Genomic DNA, 19,462 nt, shown 5'->3' on the forward strand with positions numbered 1-19,462 from the left:
TTACTTTGTGGGTCAGAAATAAGTAAAAAGAGCTGATGGAAAGGAGGCAGGTTACATTTTATTTCAGCGCCATCAATATCTCAGAGACAAAAAAGAAAGGTCCATGAAAAGATCCAAATACTAAGATATTTGGGTTATTCCAGTTCCTGCAGGACACAAATGCACAGTCCTAACATACATCTTTTACCACTGAAATATCCTGCATCTCATAAACAAGGAAAGATTATGAATCTATACTTGAGCTACAACAGTTACAGGTAAAACCTGATTTTAGGAAAATCTCAAGGAACACCTCAAGCCTTCACGAAAAGGCAAGGTTTCATACTATGACTTTCAGATACACCATCAGACCTGAGTTTTGGACAACAAGGAATTTGGGATTTTTGAGGTGCAAAACAACAACTACCAACCTAAGCATTTACCTGTTTACAGCAGAATTAGACTGCTACAAGATGGCAAGGATCCCTTTTCATTTAGAATGGCTGACACACTGTTTTTGTATTAATTTAGCTATATCAATTGTTACACTGACATAATTAAATCAATGCAACCCCTTACTATGGACATCCGCACTAGATTTTAGTACTGATTTACCTAAATCAATTTCTAAATAACCAATACAGCTAAATAGCTATATAAACAGTGTGTGCAGATCAGACCTTAGGAAGCAGACAATTGAATTTTGTTCTAGAGTGGGGTGTCTGAAGCTTGCCCAAGTGATGGAGTTGTATTGGCAAATGCAGAAGCCTGAAGGCTGTACTGTACCTTTATTGCAGAAACAGTTAGTAGAGCCCAAAGATCTGAATAAGCAACATGGACTGGCATCTCTGGTTAAAATGAAGCACTTAATGTGAGGACTTCTAGACTCTGTAGCCTTTTCCGCTGTACGACAAAGTCAGGCAGCCTCAGGTTACATCATAGATTGCACTTTGTTCACCTCTACTCTAGATGGTATCATAATTCTAAACACATGTATTTTGAAAAATCCACTACAAAAACTACTACAAAATAAAACAAACATATTTTGTGTTTTTCAGATTGAAAAAGCTGATTGACCAAGAAACAGCCTATCAGGCAAAAAAAGAGAAGGAAAACAACGAAAAAATAACTAAATTGAAAGAAGAACTGACAAAACTGAAATCATTTGCTTTAATGGTGGTGGATGAACAGCAAAGACTTACAGAACAGTTGAACCAACAAAGTCAAAAAATCCAAGAGCTAATCACTACTGCAGAGCAAGTACACGAGAAACTCACCATTGCTGAAGCAAAAGTAGAAGAAGAGAAGCAGAAAGCCATCAGGCTGGAAGCAGAACTGCAAGTGCAAACCAATAAGATTTCCCAAGAACAAGAAACAATGATGGCCAAACTAACCAATGAAGACAGCCAGAATCGCCAGCTCCGGATAAAATTAACAGCACTCACTCGACAAATTGATGAATTAAAGGAGACTAATAAGTCTTTACAAAAAGCAGAGGAAGAACTGCAAGACATAAGGGAAAAAATTAATAAAGGAGAATGTGGAAATTCCACTCTTATGTCTGAAGCAGAAGAATTATGGAAACGTGTCCTGGAAATGGAAGGTAAAGATGAAGAGCTCATAAAAATGGAAGATCAGTGTAGAGAGCTTAATAAAAAATTAGAAAAAGAAGCAGAACAAAACAAGAACTTTAAAGCAGAAGTTGACAAACTCAACAAAAGAATTATGGACCTGGAGAAATTAGAAGATGCTTTCAACAAGAGCAAACAAGAATGTTACGCTCTGAAATGCAATCTAGAAAAAGAAAAAATGTTAACAAAGCAATTGTCTCAGGAACTGGAAGGCTTAAAAGCTAGAATTGGAGAGCTTGAAGCCATTGAAATCAAGTTAGAAAAAACAGAATTCACACTCAAGGAAGATTTAACTAAACTGAAAACATTAACGGTCATGCTTGTGGATGAAAGAAAGACAATGAGTGAAAAAATAAAGCAAACAGAAGAAAAGTTACAATCTGCAACTTCCCAACTTCAGGTGGAGCAAAAGAAAGTGATGTCAGTTACAGAAAAACTAATTGAGGAAAGTAAAAAGGCACTGAAATCAAAATCTGATGCAGAGGAAAAAATGTCCAGTGTAACAAAGGAAAGAGATGAACTGAAAAAAAACCTAAAAGCAGAGGAAGAGAAAGGAAATGATCTCTTTTCCAAGGTAAATATTCTAAGGAAAAGGCTTCAGTCACTAGAAGTCACTGAAAAAGAGTTTCTTAAAAATAAACTCAAAGAAACAACTAAATCAAGCACATCCTTACAGCAGGAGAACAACAAGATTAAAGAACTTGCCCAAGAAGTTGAGAGGCTGAAAAATAAGCTGAAAGAAATGAAGGCCATAGAGGATGATCTCATGAAAACTGAAGATGAATTTGAGTCTCTAGAGCGAAGATACATCAATGAACGAGACAAAGCTAAATTTTTATCAGAAGAACTGGAGGTTGTGAAAATGGAACTGGCTAGGTATAAATTAGTAGAGAAGGCCGAGTCCAACCAAGAACAGTGGCTTTTCAAAAAACTTAAAGAAGAAGCAGCAAAGTCAGGGCACCTGTCTAGAGAGGTAGATGCATTGAAAGAGAAAATTCACAAGTACATGGCAACAGAAGACCTAATATGTCATCTTCGGGATGATCATATGGTCCTACAGAAGAAACTCACCCAGCAAGAAAACAAAAACAGGGAGTTAGCAAGAGAAATGGATAGCCTTACCAAAGAATTAGAGAGATACAGACGCTTCAGTAAGAGCCTTAGACCGAGTCTTAATGGAAGGAGAATTTCTGACTTGCAGGTTTTCTCTAAAGAAGTCCAGACAGATCCAGCAGACAATGAACCACCTGATTACAAGAGCCTTGTTCCTTTAGAACGAGCAGTCATAAATGGGCAATTGTATGAAGAGAGTGATAATGAAGATGAAAACAATGATGAGGAGCAAACAGTGTCTTTCAAATGCAATTCGTCTGTTGCAAATGCAGTAAACAAAAAGTTATGGATCTCATGGATGAAGTCCAAAGAAAGCCATCCTCAAAATGGAAAAATTCATGACAAACAGAATGGAAATTGTGCACAGCCACGAGACTTAATTCTAAGTCATACACCTGGTCAGCGTCTTCATATACAGGTTACACCAGACCATGGACAAAACACAGCTACCCATGAAAAAACAAGCCCTACTACAGACAGTCCTCACTCTTACACTAGTACAGCAGTTATACCCAACTGTGGCACACCAAAGCAAAGAATAACCATTATTCAAAATGCCTCTTTAACGCCTTTAAAATCAAAAATAGCTGATGGTTACATGAGTCCAGAGCAAGCCGTGCCACCTATCACATTGGCTACTTTTGCAAGATCTCAAACTCCTGAATCATGTGGCTCAATAACTCCAGAAAGGACAATGTCTCCGTTGGCTCTGACAGGTTCTTCAAGTTCTCCAGAACAAATGCTTTCTCCAGAGCCTTTGGAAATTGGTGCCAAGCATACTCTTTTTAGAGTATCCCCAGAAAGGCAATCGTCATGGCACTTTCAAAGATCTAACAGCACTGGTTCAAGTGTAATAACTACTGAGGATAATAAAATCCATATTCATTTAGGAAGTCCTTATGTTCAGGCTCTTGCTAATTCAGCAAAACCTTATACTCCAATTCAGGATAACAGAACTCCAGCACTAACTAATGGAACACCCAGTAAGCCTACTAGTAAAATCACAAGCAGTATCACAATCACACCAACAGCCACTCCTCTCCCACGGCAATCACAAATTACAGTAAGTAATGTCTATAACTGATCCCCATCCATGCTGACTCCTTTACCAGCAACCCATCCTATTTTTCATCCCAGCAAGAATAATTTGGAAACCCCCCCTTTATTTTGGGAGAGATCTGTGCATGAACTGTACAATGCTATTTGGAACTAACGTTAAGTTTTGCCTGCTTAGTCATATCAAGTGTGCACTTACTGTATATCTTTTCACTGAAATATCTTTATGTAAAATCTTTAGTCTTCCACTTGTATAAATGCATCTTTATGTATTTCCATTTTCCATAACTCACATTACTTTTGATTGCAAGGTGTATTGGTGAAATATTTTAACATTACAAAACAGTAAATAATTGGTTGTTTTTACCATTGCTTGCAGAATTATTTGTTCTTTTGGTGTGTGTGTGTGCGCGCATTTTGTATTTTTGCATGTATGACAGACTTTTATTTTAATCCTTGAAATGCCTGCTAAATACAGATAAGAACTATTTCATTACCTTTCTTCTATTCCCCGATTTTTCCTAGCCTTATTACTCAAATTATTATTTTTAGATCAAACACACACAAAATCACATGTACAGTACCAATTTTAAGTTCATGATGCATAAATCACATGTTTTGGGGCATGTCAATCACTGGGGATTTTGAGCGTGTGGATTTTTTTAAACACTTTGTCATTCTGTTAAAACTCAATCTGTTTCCTCCTTCAAACCTTTCCTTTGTAATGGGGTTGAGTTGAGAAGTTTATATCACAGAAATATTTTCTTTTTCCGTAAGGTAAGCTCTTAGTCTACATTAAAAATACTAACGTTTAAAGACCTTGTAAGAATGTGAACAGCAACATTTACATTTTAAAAAGACCAACCAGAAGAATGGCTCCACAGCATGATTTTATGATTCAAAGTAGGAGGGAAGGAGGCAGCAGGGTTGGAACCCAGATTACAGTCCATCGTTCTACATATTAGTTAGGCACCGTGAAGAAATGAAAGCAAAATGAATGATAGGACACCTTATAGTTTCTGAAATGATAAAATAAGTTGGTTACAAAAAATGAGAATACTATAGTCCAACTATTTGAATGTATACATCCCTCCAGACACAGTACAGACACTAATAATACAATTCCGCTATTTAGACAAAACTGTGTCACACACCACAGCGATGGACGCTATATTAGTGCATATAATAATAAATAATGACAATAGTATAAGCAATGCTGGCCTCAATTTGTCTGTATACCAAGAGTAAGAATCAATACTAACCTCTCGGAGAACATTACATACAGTGACACCAGAGCTTCATTTTGAATTATTTATAGGGCCGAAAGGTCTCGAATTCACTTCCCCAAAACCTCTCTTTCTCTAAATAAAGAGTTACTACTGAAATTCACTCTTTTAAAAACAGCTTTTTAAAAAGTTAAACATCAATTTTAATTATGCATTTAGAAAACAAATCTTTCATCGCTTTGCTAATCATCATAAAGAGATTTGTGCACAAATAGAAGCTCTCTACTTCATACATCACAGCTCAAGATGAATTGGGCAGAATAAAGATAATCTTTTCCATGATTATGAACTGTGATATTAATTGTCCTTCAACACTGATTCAGCAAAGGACTTTAAGCACGTGCTAAAGCTGAATGGGGAGCTAATGATGATGACAGAAGACAATGGCTGATTGTAAAAGGAAAAGTTTCTATTTAGAGAAAACAAAAATTTATCTTGATAATCAGCAATGATGGAAAAGGAAATAAAAGTAAGGTCCATGGGAGTTTCAATTAAATCATTTTTTTAAGAAGTGCACACTATTGCAACAGCATTTTTTAAAAGATTTAAACTATACAAGATAGTGTGAGCCCAACCCAATCTCGCTTACAGCCTGATCCAAAGTGGGCTTTGGATTAAGCCCTTTGCACATCCATTTAACTCCAATTACTTCAGAAGCTGAATTGAGTGGAACCAGAATCAGGCTCAGCATGTGATGTTCCTTAAGGCTCTTATCTTGCAAGGTGCTTATTGACTTCAGCATCCACTGACTTCAATGGGAGTTACTTATCACTAGGTGTTCAGCATCTTGTAGAATCAAGACCGAAAGGAGCATAATCTTATATGACGGTAATAACATACCCTTTATTACATTTGGCTTTAGCATTCTTTTCTGCAGTGCCAATCCAAAATGGACATTAGATCTCTACGTAACTAATTTTCAACATACACTGTTAAGATCCTGTAGGTATGCACATTTTACAACAGTGCATAACTCTGCAGTAATCACCAATATTCTGTTAGCAGACATTTGAAAATACTGAAAATGCCAGAGTCCTTTAAAAAAAATCCTATTACTGTCCTCATACATTTAGCATTACATTTTGTTTTTTATATTAAAATTATGTAGAAAACAAAATATTCTGGTTTGCATCTGCAATCTAACCAGATGCACAGAAATTAGTTGATTAACAACAACTAGGCAGTAATCTGTTACAATGTCTTTCAAAAAAACTAACTATACAGCAAGAATTAGATTTAGTCATTTCTTGTCCTTTGGACAGTTGCCCCGTTCTTCTGAACAAGAGTTCTATGTTAAGTGAATTAAAAGACCTAGACCAGAGATCACACCATTAAAAAGTTTAATTATTCAACAGGATAGTGCTTATTCTGCCTTGTTCATTTTTTACTAAGAGACCATTTTCACTACAGGAAAATAATTTTTAATTAACAAAAGCCAAAGGAAACAGCCATAGGATATTACTATTGACAGAAAAGTTGCATCAAACTTGCCTGTGAGCATCTTTGTCACATTTCCCATAACAGTATACCTTTTGATTAAGATCAACAAATATGCCCTCTGCCAAAGAGACTAAACATATCATACTTGCAGGGTCATGGACTCCGAGATGTATTTATTTTTGCCATTGACTTACACAGGAGCAAGATGGAGCAACAACTTCAATTACAAGTCAGGCTTTCAGAAGACAGACTGTTCACTCTTCTCTTATTCCAAAGAGCTGATCAGTAGTGCATGAGGGAGCAAATGCATTGCTGGATATATTTACAGACTGTAGCATAATTCATTTTAAATAACTTTCTTAACTAAAAGAAGGTAGCTTTAAGGTTGTCACAAAGAAAGGAATCATTGTCTAGTGGTTGAAGGCACGGCTACTACTTCCCTATGTTATCTTGGGCAAGTCACTTCACCTCTCCAGCTCTCAATTTTCCCATCTCTAAAACAGGCATGATAATATTTACCTACGTCACTGGTGGGGTGGAGGATGAAGCTCAGTTAATTTATCTATAAATTGCTTTATGAGCCCTTGATGAAAGGTGCTCTATTAAAAGGTCAAAGTATTATAATATTAAAATATAATAATGAATAACAATATAGCAAATATAAAGCAGTTTTCATGAGAGGATCTCAAAATACTTTACAAAAATAGGGTCAGGATCACTATTTCACTTTGCAAGTGGAAACTATCTTTTGTGTTTTTCCAGCAGCTAGCACAACTAAGCCGCAAACCTGAGAAGGGCCTTTAAGTACTACTGTAATAATGCAAATAAATAATAATAATAATAATAGTGAAAGTATAGATATAGAAAATGTTAACCTGGCTGGATCAGATTAATTTAATCTCTGGAACAGAACACCATGCCATGCTCAAATCACAGACTGTTTTGAAGGGGGAAAAAAAAATAAGTAGACCACATCAACTGAATATTTTGTTAACCAAAACACAGACTTGGATGTCATGCATGTGTGTCAGACAGAGAAAGAGAAAATGAAAGTCTTCTGATTTTGTGTAACGGCCACTGACCCAAGGTTTTGAAGAAAATTTGTTGTTCTTTTATTTATAAAGTAATTAAAAATAATTAACTTGGGTGCAGATGTTAAAAATGGACATAGCTGTGGATAAATTGTTAGCATAATATTAATCCATACTAGCACCACAGGAAATGGAACAATCTCTAGCGTGAAAGAGGAGGTGGATAGATTTGGTGACCTTCTTCCTTGTACCATGTATAGATTCCCTGAGATTGTCACTGACTCTTCCATTCTATCCTTACTTCTCCTTCCATTTTTAACTGTACCTTTGTTGTGAGAAGTCAGAACAAAAATAAGAGTAGGACATATCTGAATCTTGGGTTCTTGTTTTTAAAGATTACCAGAAAAGTGCAAAGAAAGTTTAAGCCTCTTACTGTGCTTCATTATTGTGTATGAAGACTATCAAAGAGCTTTTAAAATATTTTGTTCTACATAATTACAATAGAAAGTGCAGATCTTTTTGTTGGAAGATTTCAGCAAGATTTCTGGAAGTACAATATCACATGAGGTTGTAACCTTAAGTGCGGCTCTCCCTCTACACAGCTGAGGGGAAGGGAATATTCTCAGTCTTGAAAGGGGAAGAGAATAGGGGTTGCCTAGTCTTAGGGTACATCTACACTGTAGCTGGGAGGTATAATTCCAGGTTGCATAGGTGTACACTCGCTAGCTTTGATGAAGCTAGTGTGCTAAAAACCACAATGTAGCTGCAGTACCCACTCGAGTACTTCCTAAGGGTCACAAATAGGACTGCACTCGGGCAGCTAGCCCATACTGCCATCCACATTGCCACAGATAAACTGGCTAGCAGAGCACCTCACCCTCCCTGATTGAACTAACCTCGTTATCTCCACACTGATATATACCTGCCTCTGGAGATTTCCATTACTTGCATCTGAAGAAGTGAGGTTCTGACCCACGAAAGCTTATGCTCCCAGTACTTCTGTTAGTCTCAAAGGTGCCACAGGACCCTCTGTTGTTGTTAGATTGTTAATAGGCAGCAGATTTAAACCAAATAAACAAAAGGAAGTATTTTTTCCATACAACTCACAGTCCACCTGTGGAATTCCTTGCCAGAGAATGTTGTGAAGGCCAAGACTATAACAGGGTTCAAAAAAGAACTAGACAAATTCATGGAGGATAGGTCCATCAATGGCTATGAGCCAGGATGGGCAGGGATGGTGTCTCTAGCCTCTGTTTGCCAGAAGCTGGGAATGGGTGACAGGGGATGAATCACTTGAGATTACCTGTTCCATTCATTCCCTCTGGGGCACCTTGCATTGGCCACTGTTGGAAGACAGGATACTGGGCTAGATGGGCCTTTGGTCTGATCTAGTCTCTAGAGAGACAGTGCTGTTCTTATTGTCTCAGCTGGGGAAAGAGAGAAAACTACAACTCAGGTTTACAGCCTCAAACAGCATCTCACAATTCAGACTTTCAGAAGATCTTGGTAACATTCTCTACCAAAAAAGAGACCCTGACATTTCTAACGTTAAAATCAAACTGTATGAGCGTGCGCGCGTGCCAGAGGGCGGAAGCAAGCTTGAGGCTATTCTTATACGTCACACGGAAGCAGTAAAGGACAAAAAAACAAGACAGGTTGCTCTGTTCTGCTTCATGGTTCACTTCTACAGGGAAAAAGTATTTTCTCCCCCTTTGACTTTAAGAAATTAGCAAACTATGGTAAAAAATATATATATAGAAAAAAGATACTTGATTATTAAATAAAACATTTCTAGATCAGGTGTACACAAAAGATTTCCCTAGAAAGCAAGTTTAACTAAGGCCTCTCTTCCATCCTTCTCATAAGACAAACAGTAAGGATCACTATATGCCCTTGAAAAACAGGAATGTCCAAAACCAATATTTTGCCCTGTTCTTTGTAAACCCCTGCAGAATGATCATCTTAAGAAGCTGCCAGCATTTCAAAGGCCAGTCTTGCAAGTCTCATCATGCACTGACACCAACCCCTTCCCAAATCCTTCAGTGTGCCCTTCTCCTAACAAGCCTTTGAACAAACCCTTCCCCTGGATATGGGGTCAAACCCTCAGAGAAGGAGGAGGGGGGTTAACTGGTTATGGAAAGGGAGGAGCTAGCACCCTTTTCGGCACACTTCTTTGATGCCCAACATGACTGTCCCCTGTGTGTCCTCAACCGCATCCTCCCATGACAGATGTACTGGATTTTCACGTTGAAGATAAGCACGATGGGAGCTGCAGGGTGCTCACCACATTTGAAAGTCAGGCCATTTATTTAGGTGTCTAAATATGGAAAAAGGAGAGTAATTTTAGGCACACAGGTTTGAAAACCTTGCCCATTTATTTGGGAGGAGGGCCAGCCTAGTAGCATGGCAGTGCTTTCTACCTTCTTGCAAGAGACATACTTTTGACTTTTGGTCCCAGTCTTCTGCTGTTTGGAAAATTCACAGGTTAAAATACTGCAGAAGTAACGTGCTCATCCGATTAATGAGAGACAGTGCCTGACATTGTTCAACAGCAACCCCTAATAGCTAGTTAAGGAGATGAATTGATGAAAATTGATGGTACAGCCAGCTAAATCCTCCTTATCCAGAAGGAGAATAGACAAATAAAGCTGAAAAAAAAAAAAAACCACCAGGGACTCCTTATATCTCTTACAAGGTTTTAAAATGCATCCTTCCCCACATAGAAAGAAATTGGGAAATAATTGTATGGCAGAATGATTAAGATGAATCTGCTGCTACTGGGTTGGGGCATGGAGATGGAGGAACCATGTGCATGATTACTAGGAAATATTAGATATTGAGACAGGCTAAACAAAAGCTGACTCAACTCCCAAATCTCCAGACTTAAGCAATGGATAGAACAAACATTATGTTACCAGTGTAACAAGAAAAGATCTTAAGAGTTCATGGGTGGGTGTGAGAGAGACATTTTAATGCTAAAATCAAATGCTAAAACCACCCCAGTAACAGGAAGGTTTTAACAAATATAATCTGACTGTGAAATGCTATTACAAGGACAAATCCTACAATCAACAGCCACAGAGTATTATTGCATTCTCTGCACGAGAACATAACCTCCTATCCAACATGCTGAGGGGACTCAAACATAGAGACACACACTCGAAATAATCAGTTTAGTCAACTGTTACGACCAAACATGATTCATAACAGGGCACAGAGTGGGATTCACATGTAAAGAGGTTTTAAATATACCAGAAAAGGCTTTCATCTTGTTGATGGTTTCTCTGAAAAGGGAAAAAGTGTGTATTCATTTAGATATTGGCACTACCCTCAAAAATACTTAGCACATACAGTACGTCACACTCTCATCTTCAAAGTACAATACTAACTTTAATTCATGTTCACAGCACCCCTGTGAGGAAGGTAAGAAACAATGTCTTCATTTTATAGCTGGAGAAATTGAAATAGAGGGATTAAGTGACTTCTTCAAAGCCACAGAGCAAGTCAGTCCTGGACAAGATTAAAACTCACGAGTTCTTAAACTCATACTCTGGTCATTACAGACCGTGTCTCTCTTTTAGAAGTGAACACCACAAAAAACAAAAAACAAAAACATCCCACCACAGACTAGAAGGTGATACTGGTTTAAACTCTTTTAAAATGTGGATTTCACAGAAGAAAAAACTTACCCTGAAATCTACAGCAGTTCCAAATGTGGACCCCATTCGTGAGCTCTTTGGGGCAGAGACTGTTCTTTTCCAAATGTTTGTGCACTAACCAACACAGTGGGGCCCCAACACGGTTGACCTCTGTGTGCTCCCACAAAGTATGCTAAATAATAATGGGGAGGGAGGGGGAGAGTATGTATTTACATTTTTGCACAATCAATCCCAGTATTGAAGAAATTTCTGCTTTAAAATACATTTACGTCTAGTCCTACAGCTTCATATGCATCTTTTTTAAGGTGACCAGAGAGCAAGTGTGAAAAATCGGGATTTTTTTGTGGGTGGAGGGGGAGGGTAGAGTTGGCTAAATAAGACAAAGCCCCTAATATCGGGACATCTGGTCACCCTAATCATTTTGAAAACAAAACACTATAAAAAAAGTTATCACAGCAATCCTTAGTTGCCCAGAATCTGTACAAAAGAATCTCTGCTGCCAACAATCTTATGCAAGGAATAGATAAACAGATTTAAACCAAGAGGAAATGAGTTTATTGAAAACATTACCAATGTACATGGAGGTAACGGGCTAACATACAAGTGTCAACACTGCCCTCTACTGGATAGAATCAATCCTACTCAAGTATTGGCACTTCTAGGGCCAGCCTACAGAATGAGTAAGTCCTCTAATTAAACTACTAACAGAAAATGGAGATTTCCCTTTAAGCTCAAGCAGTACCTTGCTTTTGGAACACAGGCTTGTCTTCACTAGACAATTTAATTGCATTTAAACACAATTTTTAACTACTGAGTTAGGCGACACAACACTAACCATGGATGACTAGTCACTGCAGAAAAGAACAAATTGTGTTCATCACTACATCAACTACTCCTGGGTAAGCCCTGGTCCTGGTAGACTTTACCCACAGCTCATTGATGATGACCTGATGATGGGCACAAAATGTCTTTGTTTATGCTGACCAGTCAGCACTGTGTCAGCTATCTCAATGATTAAAAGCCAAGTTTAAAGATGATAAAATGTCCTAGTTCAGACAATCCTGAAGAGAAGAAGGGTATATGATAAAATTTTGGTAGTTAAGGTTTTTGAAAGGGACTCTGGATATTTTGGCTTCTTTTCCCAAATCTGCCTGATTCCCTGTGTGACCTCTCTGCGCCTCAGTTCCCCACCATCAAAATGGGGATATTAAGACTTGCCTTTTTTATACGGTGTTCAGATATTGTAGAGATGAGTTCCACAGAAAAGTCTAAAAAATAATATCTTTATGCACCAAATCTCCCCTGTGTGGTTGAGCTTTTGACAAAGATCCTGTCACCGGTGCAGAAATTGCATCTACTTCTAATATAAATTTTCCTTCTGAATAGTTCAAGTTCATGAAACTAAGCAGTTCTATCCTGCTCTCACTGCAAATGAAACACTCTACAATAAAAATCAAGATACCCTTGGGGCATCATATGCATGGAAAGCAAAAATCAACACCACAAGTTATTACAATTAACCTTTTTCCAATCCTTTCCTCCTCTAACTTCCAGTTAAAAATGGCAAAATCCAAGAGTACTTAGTTCCACAGCACAAGCTGTCCACTACATGCAAAATTATAGGGTTAGGATTATCCAGTGAGCCAACTGGCTCAACACCCATGGTACTTTACAATATGGTAATAGTGAGCCATTCACACTGCTACAGTTAAGGACCTGTCAGCATTTCTACAGAGACACCAGTTTCTAAGGTGTTTACAATTCAACCATAAAAACATGATCCAGTTTAACACTTGGCAGACAGGCCTGAATACCCAGGAGCAATTCCCCACCCCATCCCCCCTTTTTTAAAGTTCTATATGCAATTCAACGTCAATTAGGCTTTTTTTTTTAAATTAAAGGCAGTGCCAGAATTTTTTAAATTTGTCCTACAGGTTTTGAAATGCCAGTGTGCACTTTAGGGGCAATAGCCACCATTGTACGTCCGAAACGGTTTTATTGATATCTTCCTCCCCTGTTACTAACTGTAATAACAAATACATAAATTTTAATAATAAATTAATAATGATATGTCTCAGGCACAGATCGCAAAAGGCCAGCCTGTGTTATATATGTTCAATGGTACCTTGTACCACAAATAGTCACATTGAAATGGGTATCACAATCTGACACAAAGCGTTTTACAAAGGAGGACAAGAATCTTTAACCACACTTCAGAAATGAGGAAACAGGTTCAGAAATGTGAAGTGACTTGACCACAGTCAAAAAGTGAGTCAGTGGCATAGCCAGGATTAAAACACAGGTGTCTAGATTCTCCATTCTGCACCCTAACCATGCACTACAGTCAGTAACTGTAGGGTTTGTTCATGGGCACTGCCTCTGCAGTTTGAATAAAGAAAATGAAAAAAGCATAGAAGAAGAAATTTTAAGAGGAAAGGCACTGTGTAAACTCACTATGCTGACTACTTACAGATATATGAAAAAGACAGGCCATATTTTGAAAAAGTCAGCCATGACAGCATCTCTTTAAATCAGAAGATAGAAACTAAAGAGAAATGTGGTTGCAGATGCTTTGTTTGCGCTTCTGTAACTAAACTGGTTTTGTTTAACATTAATACCTCTGGGGAGGAATAAACAATCTAGTGCCAGTTTAGTATATGAACTACTACAGCAGGATTTAAGTGAAGCTACTCAGCATTACTAGATTCCTATTCATTCCAGGATTAATTTCAGACCTTCTGAAAATCCTCCATGGACCACCCACTGTGGCCACACCCACTGTGTTCTATGTACATCCCACTATCTCCCCAATGTCTGCACAAAGGCCTTCTCCTCTGCAGCTCCTGCAAGCATCTCTACCCTATCAACTTGCTTCTCTTTATTCAAATCTCAGCTCCAAAATGTCTTTTTCTCCCTCAGCTAAGGGAGGAACACAGTGGGTGCTCCGTATCTCTTAAAAGTCAGACTACTTATTTTCGTATCTTCAGAGAGTATGTAGGCTGTCTAAAGTTGAGCATCAAGTTGGGAATTCTTGGCCTCAGAGTGTTGACCAGGATTCCATAAGGCAAAGACAGAGAGAGCACATTAGCAACTGTAAAAAATGAAATACTACAGCAGTTACCTAAACTCCTACAGCAGCAAGATGCAGCATTTGGGACCTTTGTTGCATAAAAGTACAGTGTTTCTAAATAATCAATCAATCACACACACACACACAGAGCAACTGAAAACCTTCATTCTGATTTCCTGAAAGATTTCAGAATGAAAACAGAGGGGCTCAGTGAAACAGGACTAACTGGAAGGGCACTGGGGTGGGGGAGGCTGGAGAGAACTATACAAATCAACAACTTATCATTTGGCAAATAAAAAGAGAATGCTACTTTGGGCCCAATCCTGCCCTCCTTACTTAGCCCTAACTCACTCATGAAAAGGACAGCAAGACTGAGCTTTTAATGACCTCAGGAAGCACATGGAGAAATGTTTTTAAACAAGGGGTAAGCAATCACTACATTTCTTTTTGGCAGCCTCATACATATGCCCTTTCTAGACCAGGCTAACACTTTAACTGCCCTCAGCAATCTGAGGGCAAACTAAGGTTGGTCAAGATATTCATATGGTTGTTTGCATAACTGGTCTGTACAGAGCCATCACACAGCCAACAGAGAGTTTGAGCAGAACAAAAATTAAGAGAGGACTCCCTCTGCTGTTCAAACCTTTCAAACTAAAGTGCTGAAAAAGAACCGAATTTAATGTTATCTTTCCTAGATGCATTTCTATAATGGAGGCAGAAAGATACATGAGGAAAGCTAGCCATGAGCACTGCACCCTCCCCTTTGTCCATTAATGAAAGGCATAAATCCCTAAGACAGAAAACATGCAGCCACATGTCATGCTATATACCATAGAGAAGTCAGAGTGGAGAGTTAGGGTTCAAGCAGATGGAGACAGCCATCAGATAGCTAGAACTGGTACCTTTCAACATGCCCATCTTGTCCCTCCACACACCCCTCCTGCTTTACACACACACACACACACACACACACACACACACACTTCTGAACCCCCCAAAAGGGTTAATTTACACTGATGACTCGGAAAACATAAAAGGAGAAAAATTCTAATTTGTTAAAATATCTGCTACTGTTTCATTTAAAATCGGGCCATCATTACAATTCCTTATCAAATGAATGCAAATAAGACACAAACATATAATGACTACAAATCTTCACGCTCAGAGCATAACCTAACTACTGACTGCCTGAGGTTAGAAATAGAATAAACTTCCCCCAAGCATGTTATTCCATAATTGTCCCTTGCAGAGTTTCCTGCCTCTGCCCACTGTCAAAAAAAGGACACAGGGCTAGATATGCCACTGGTCCAATCATACATTACAATTTCCACATTACTAGGTATTCACTCTTCTCACCCAATTACTATTTACAATAACTGACATCCATTCTGGAGGTTAATTTAACATGCAGGAGGACAAAGCCTGTTTATCAAATTGCAGTTTGCCCTGGTTCTCAGCACCCTACACCTTATTTGCTTTGACAATGAATCTTAACCGTTCATTTTAATGACTGCTGACATTACTGCCAACAAACCTTAACATATTTTACAAGCTAATCTTATTCTGTGAAATTAATATCTGAATCTAATGTTTTACTATCGTGCTTATAGATTGAGAACCAATGTTTGCTTTGCACATCTCAAACAAGGCCTATTTTTAAAGCCTAAACAGTAAGAATGTATTTTTTTATACTTCCCCTTAATTAGTAGGCCTGTATATATTTCACTTTGGAAATGACTAAGTCCCAGGTAGATAGTATCTTGGAATGGGCTAGTTTCTAGGGGTGTTTGGAGAGCAGAAGTGGGAACTGTGATGAAAAAGGGATGCCGGGTGCTGGGAAGCATCAGTTGCTACTTAAAGGATGATTGAATTGAATTCCACACCCCCTGCCAACTCTCTGAACAGGGAGCCGAAAGGGGAGGGCATTTACATAGGGGAGGTCAGGGAGACAGACAGCGGTACTGAGGAACAGAGGGAGCAAGTAGCAGTACCAGGGAATGCTTCTTCTGGTTGTCAGAAAGAAGACCGGAAAACTGAGAGAATTCTTCATCTTCCCAGGAAAGGGACACAGAGGAGAGGGAATCAGTGTGCAAGAGGGTGGTGTGTATTTGCAGAAATTATTCTTGATGGGAATACTGACTTCCCTTCATTGACCCAGAACTAATATCACACTGAAGAAACAAAAACCAACACACAATGTTCTAATGGTTCATACCTTCCAAGTAATGCAGCGTAATAACTATAAAGTAATAACAACGAGGAGTCCTTGTGGTACCTTAGAGACTAACAAATTTATTTGGGCATAAGCTTTCGTGGGCTAGAACCCACTTCATCAGATGCAGTTAAAGTAATAACTAGAACATAACCATTGCCATGCTGTACACTCAAGACTAGACAAGGAACTAATTGAAGATTCATTCTATAGAACTCTCACCATATAACCATAACAACTGTGGTACTTCACACCCAAGAATCTAAACATGTGTTACAGACAATAATTCTCACGGTGTACTTACAACACAGATAATTATCTTACAACAGCCCTACCATGACACAAGGGGATGATCTAGGTAAGGTGACCCAAAAATGGTTCTTTTCAACCCTCATATCTGAGATTCACATTTTTCAATCAATCTTTTAGTCCCTAACACTGCAAACACTTAAGTAGGGTGCTTAACTTTACGTGTGTCAATAGGAAACTGTCAGACAAAGTTAAGCATATGCTTAAGTGCTTTAACTGGATTCAGCCTTTAGTTTTGAAAACTGAATGTTCTTGTTTTTTACTATATTCATTCCTCTCTCTCTCTTTGAACATTAATTCTTGAACTGCATGTGATTCAGGGCTGGTAAAAAAGAAACCTACTTTCAGGTGCTGAAAGAGGAGGGAAAGAACTATAAAAACAGTTTATCGGGTTAAGGCCTTGTCTACACATAAAAGTTGCATCCCTTAAATGATGCTGGTATAGTTAAAGTGCTACTACTACCCTAGTGTTGGGGTTACTATGCCTGCCTGAGCCAGAGTTCTTCCATGTTTAAACTCTGTTCTTCCATGTTTAACTCTGATCGACCTTAACAACCAAGGACAGGTATTGGAATGTTTAAATAGCTAGTTAGCAATTACAACCTTGCTCATTTCAGGTACCAAACAATAATGATGAGGTTTGCATGTTTCTAGCTGAGGAAGGGGTAATAAACTAAGGGTAAACAGGACCAAATAACTGTTTAGAGAGAAGTTACTAACAAACTAGATTTATAGCCCTAGAATGATTTAGTTACTTAAATGTATAAACATGCCTTTGGTAGAAAGGGGAGGGGGGAGTGGGGGGGGTGATAGAGAGGGGGAGAGAGGGGGGGCTTAGTTGTAAAGTGTATAAAGAAGAGAGAAACTGTTTTTGCTGGTGTGCTCGATTTGAGACTTGCCTGTCTCCTTGCACCACTTTGAGATCTCAAATAAACTTTGATTGTTTCTCCACCCCGGTATGTTTATTGGCGTGAAGCACTCCGGGCACCGAACCTCACTGTTGCTATCCTCGGGCCCCTGTGCCGGCAACACTAGTGTGGATGCAGTTATACTGGTTTAGAAACACGTGGACTGCTATAGCTTACTCACACATGGATAAGTCTTATACCAGTATAGAGCACCTTTACAGCCAGTGTAACTGCATCCACACTCGGGGTTGTAATAGCATAACTATTTTGGTTCAAACAATTAAAATTTAAAAAAAAAATTAAAAAAATCACACCTTAACCAAAACAGTTTTACAGAAACAAAAACTATGTAGACCAGGCCTTATCAAATGAATAATTTCTCTAATACACATATCAATAACAATATCAAATGAACCTGAAACATCATTATTTATCAGTGACAAACTGCAAAGCCACATTAAATCATAATTTAAAAACACCAAGTAAACCTTTTTCTGCAATGGGAAATCTGACTGCTGCAAAAACACAAACAAAAAATTAACATCAGCTGGAAATTGTTAAAAAATAAATGATTGTTTTAAGAAGGCTAACAAAGGTGATCAGCCACTTATTGCATGAGCACTTCAACTGATTTATTTTAAAATTGTTTACCTACACTAGAATGTCTCCCCAAAGGGAAACACTGTACTGTAAAATGCAGTTAAACCTCCAACAACAATTCAAGGAAAGAGCAAAAATATTACTTAACTATTTATCCACTTATCACAATTGCTCTTACAATTAACCTCTAAACTACTAATCCATAGCAACCTCACCAGCATTAATGGAATGTTTACCATTTTTTCTCAAGATATTTCTGTTTAAATCAAATGTTGTTTTGCCTTATGCTTATAAAGCAACAACACATCACCCATCCACCCACACTCATCCACACACAATAAAGAAAAAAAAAGTTACTTTTCTTTCTTAATTCTTTCCCTGATTCCTTAATACAGTTAAGATAAATACAATAAACATTGTATTCAGAGCAAGTTCTGCCTCCAGCACAAAAATAAATAAAATTACTCTATTGCTGAAGGAAGTTAAATGACAACACTGAGACGCTCTAATCCTGTAAAGTCCATTTAATTTTTCTTAATTTCATTATGATATACTCAACCCCTTGAGCATCCTAAATAATTGTACTGTTACCTTGTCACCCCCTCATTTGTTAGTTCAGTCACCAGCTGCATATAGACTGAATCCTGGACTGTGAGCTCTCTGGAGTCTTTGTGTTATTGGTTTGTACAAAGCCTAGTACAATGGCTCCCCTAAAAAGAATAATTCTACTCTCTCTTTACTGTTCACATTCTTCAAACAATTAAACCTATGCATCCCCATGGAATAGCCATCTGGCCAACCTATACCTAAGTATTTCTTTAAATCTTTGCTGATAAGGCAGCTCCAGCTCTTTTTGGCGCTCTCCAGTTTTTCTAGGACAGGGGTAGGCACGCGAGCTGATTTTCAGTGGCACTCACACTGCCCGGGTCCTGGCCACCGGTCCGGGGGGCTCTGCATTTTAATTTAATTTTAAATGAGGCTTCTTAAACATTTAAAAAACCTTATTTCCTTTATATACAACAATAGTTTAGTTATATATTATATACTTATAGAAAGAGACCTTCTAAAAACGTTAAAATGTATTACTGGCACGCGAAACCTTAAATTAGAGTGAATAAATGAAGACTCGGCACACCACTTCTGAACGGTTGCTGACCCCTGGTCTAGG

The 19,462-nt window shown here is 38.2% G+C and overlaps 2 protein-coding genes across 15 annotated transcripts in view; one reads left to right on the forward strand and one right to left on the reverse strand.

Moving 5' to 3' along the window:
* CMSS1 (cms1 ribosomal small subunit homolog) overlaps window positions 1–19,462 on the reverse strand; it is a 363,702-nt gene that overhangs the window by 331,725 nt on the left and 12,515 nt on the right. The window lies entirely within an intron of this gene.
* Window positions 1–19,462, forward strand: part of FILIP1L (filamin A interacting protein 1 like) — a 303,273-nt gene that overhangs the window by 276,892 nt on the left and 6,919 nt on the right. For 11 of the 12 annotated variants that reach the window (XM_065587585.1, XM_005283529.5, XM_005283531.5 and 8 more), the window contains one exon: window positions 1,038–3,786. In XM_065587585.1, coding sequence (XP_065443657.1) covers window positions 1,038–3,786 — 2,749 coding nt within the window. Of the gene's footprint in view, window positions 1–1,037; window positions 4,146–19,462 lie in introns of those variants that run through there. The other variant, XM_065587606.1, reaches the window with a different exon arrangement.

This window comes from Chrysemys picta, chromosome 1 (genome assembly GCF_011386835.1).
Source record: "Chrysemys picta bellii isolate R12L10 chromosome 1, ASM1138683v2, whole genome shotgun sequence".
Classification (NCBI taxonomy): Eukaryota; Metazoa; Chordata; order Testudines; family Emydidae; genus Chrysemys; species Chrysemys picta.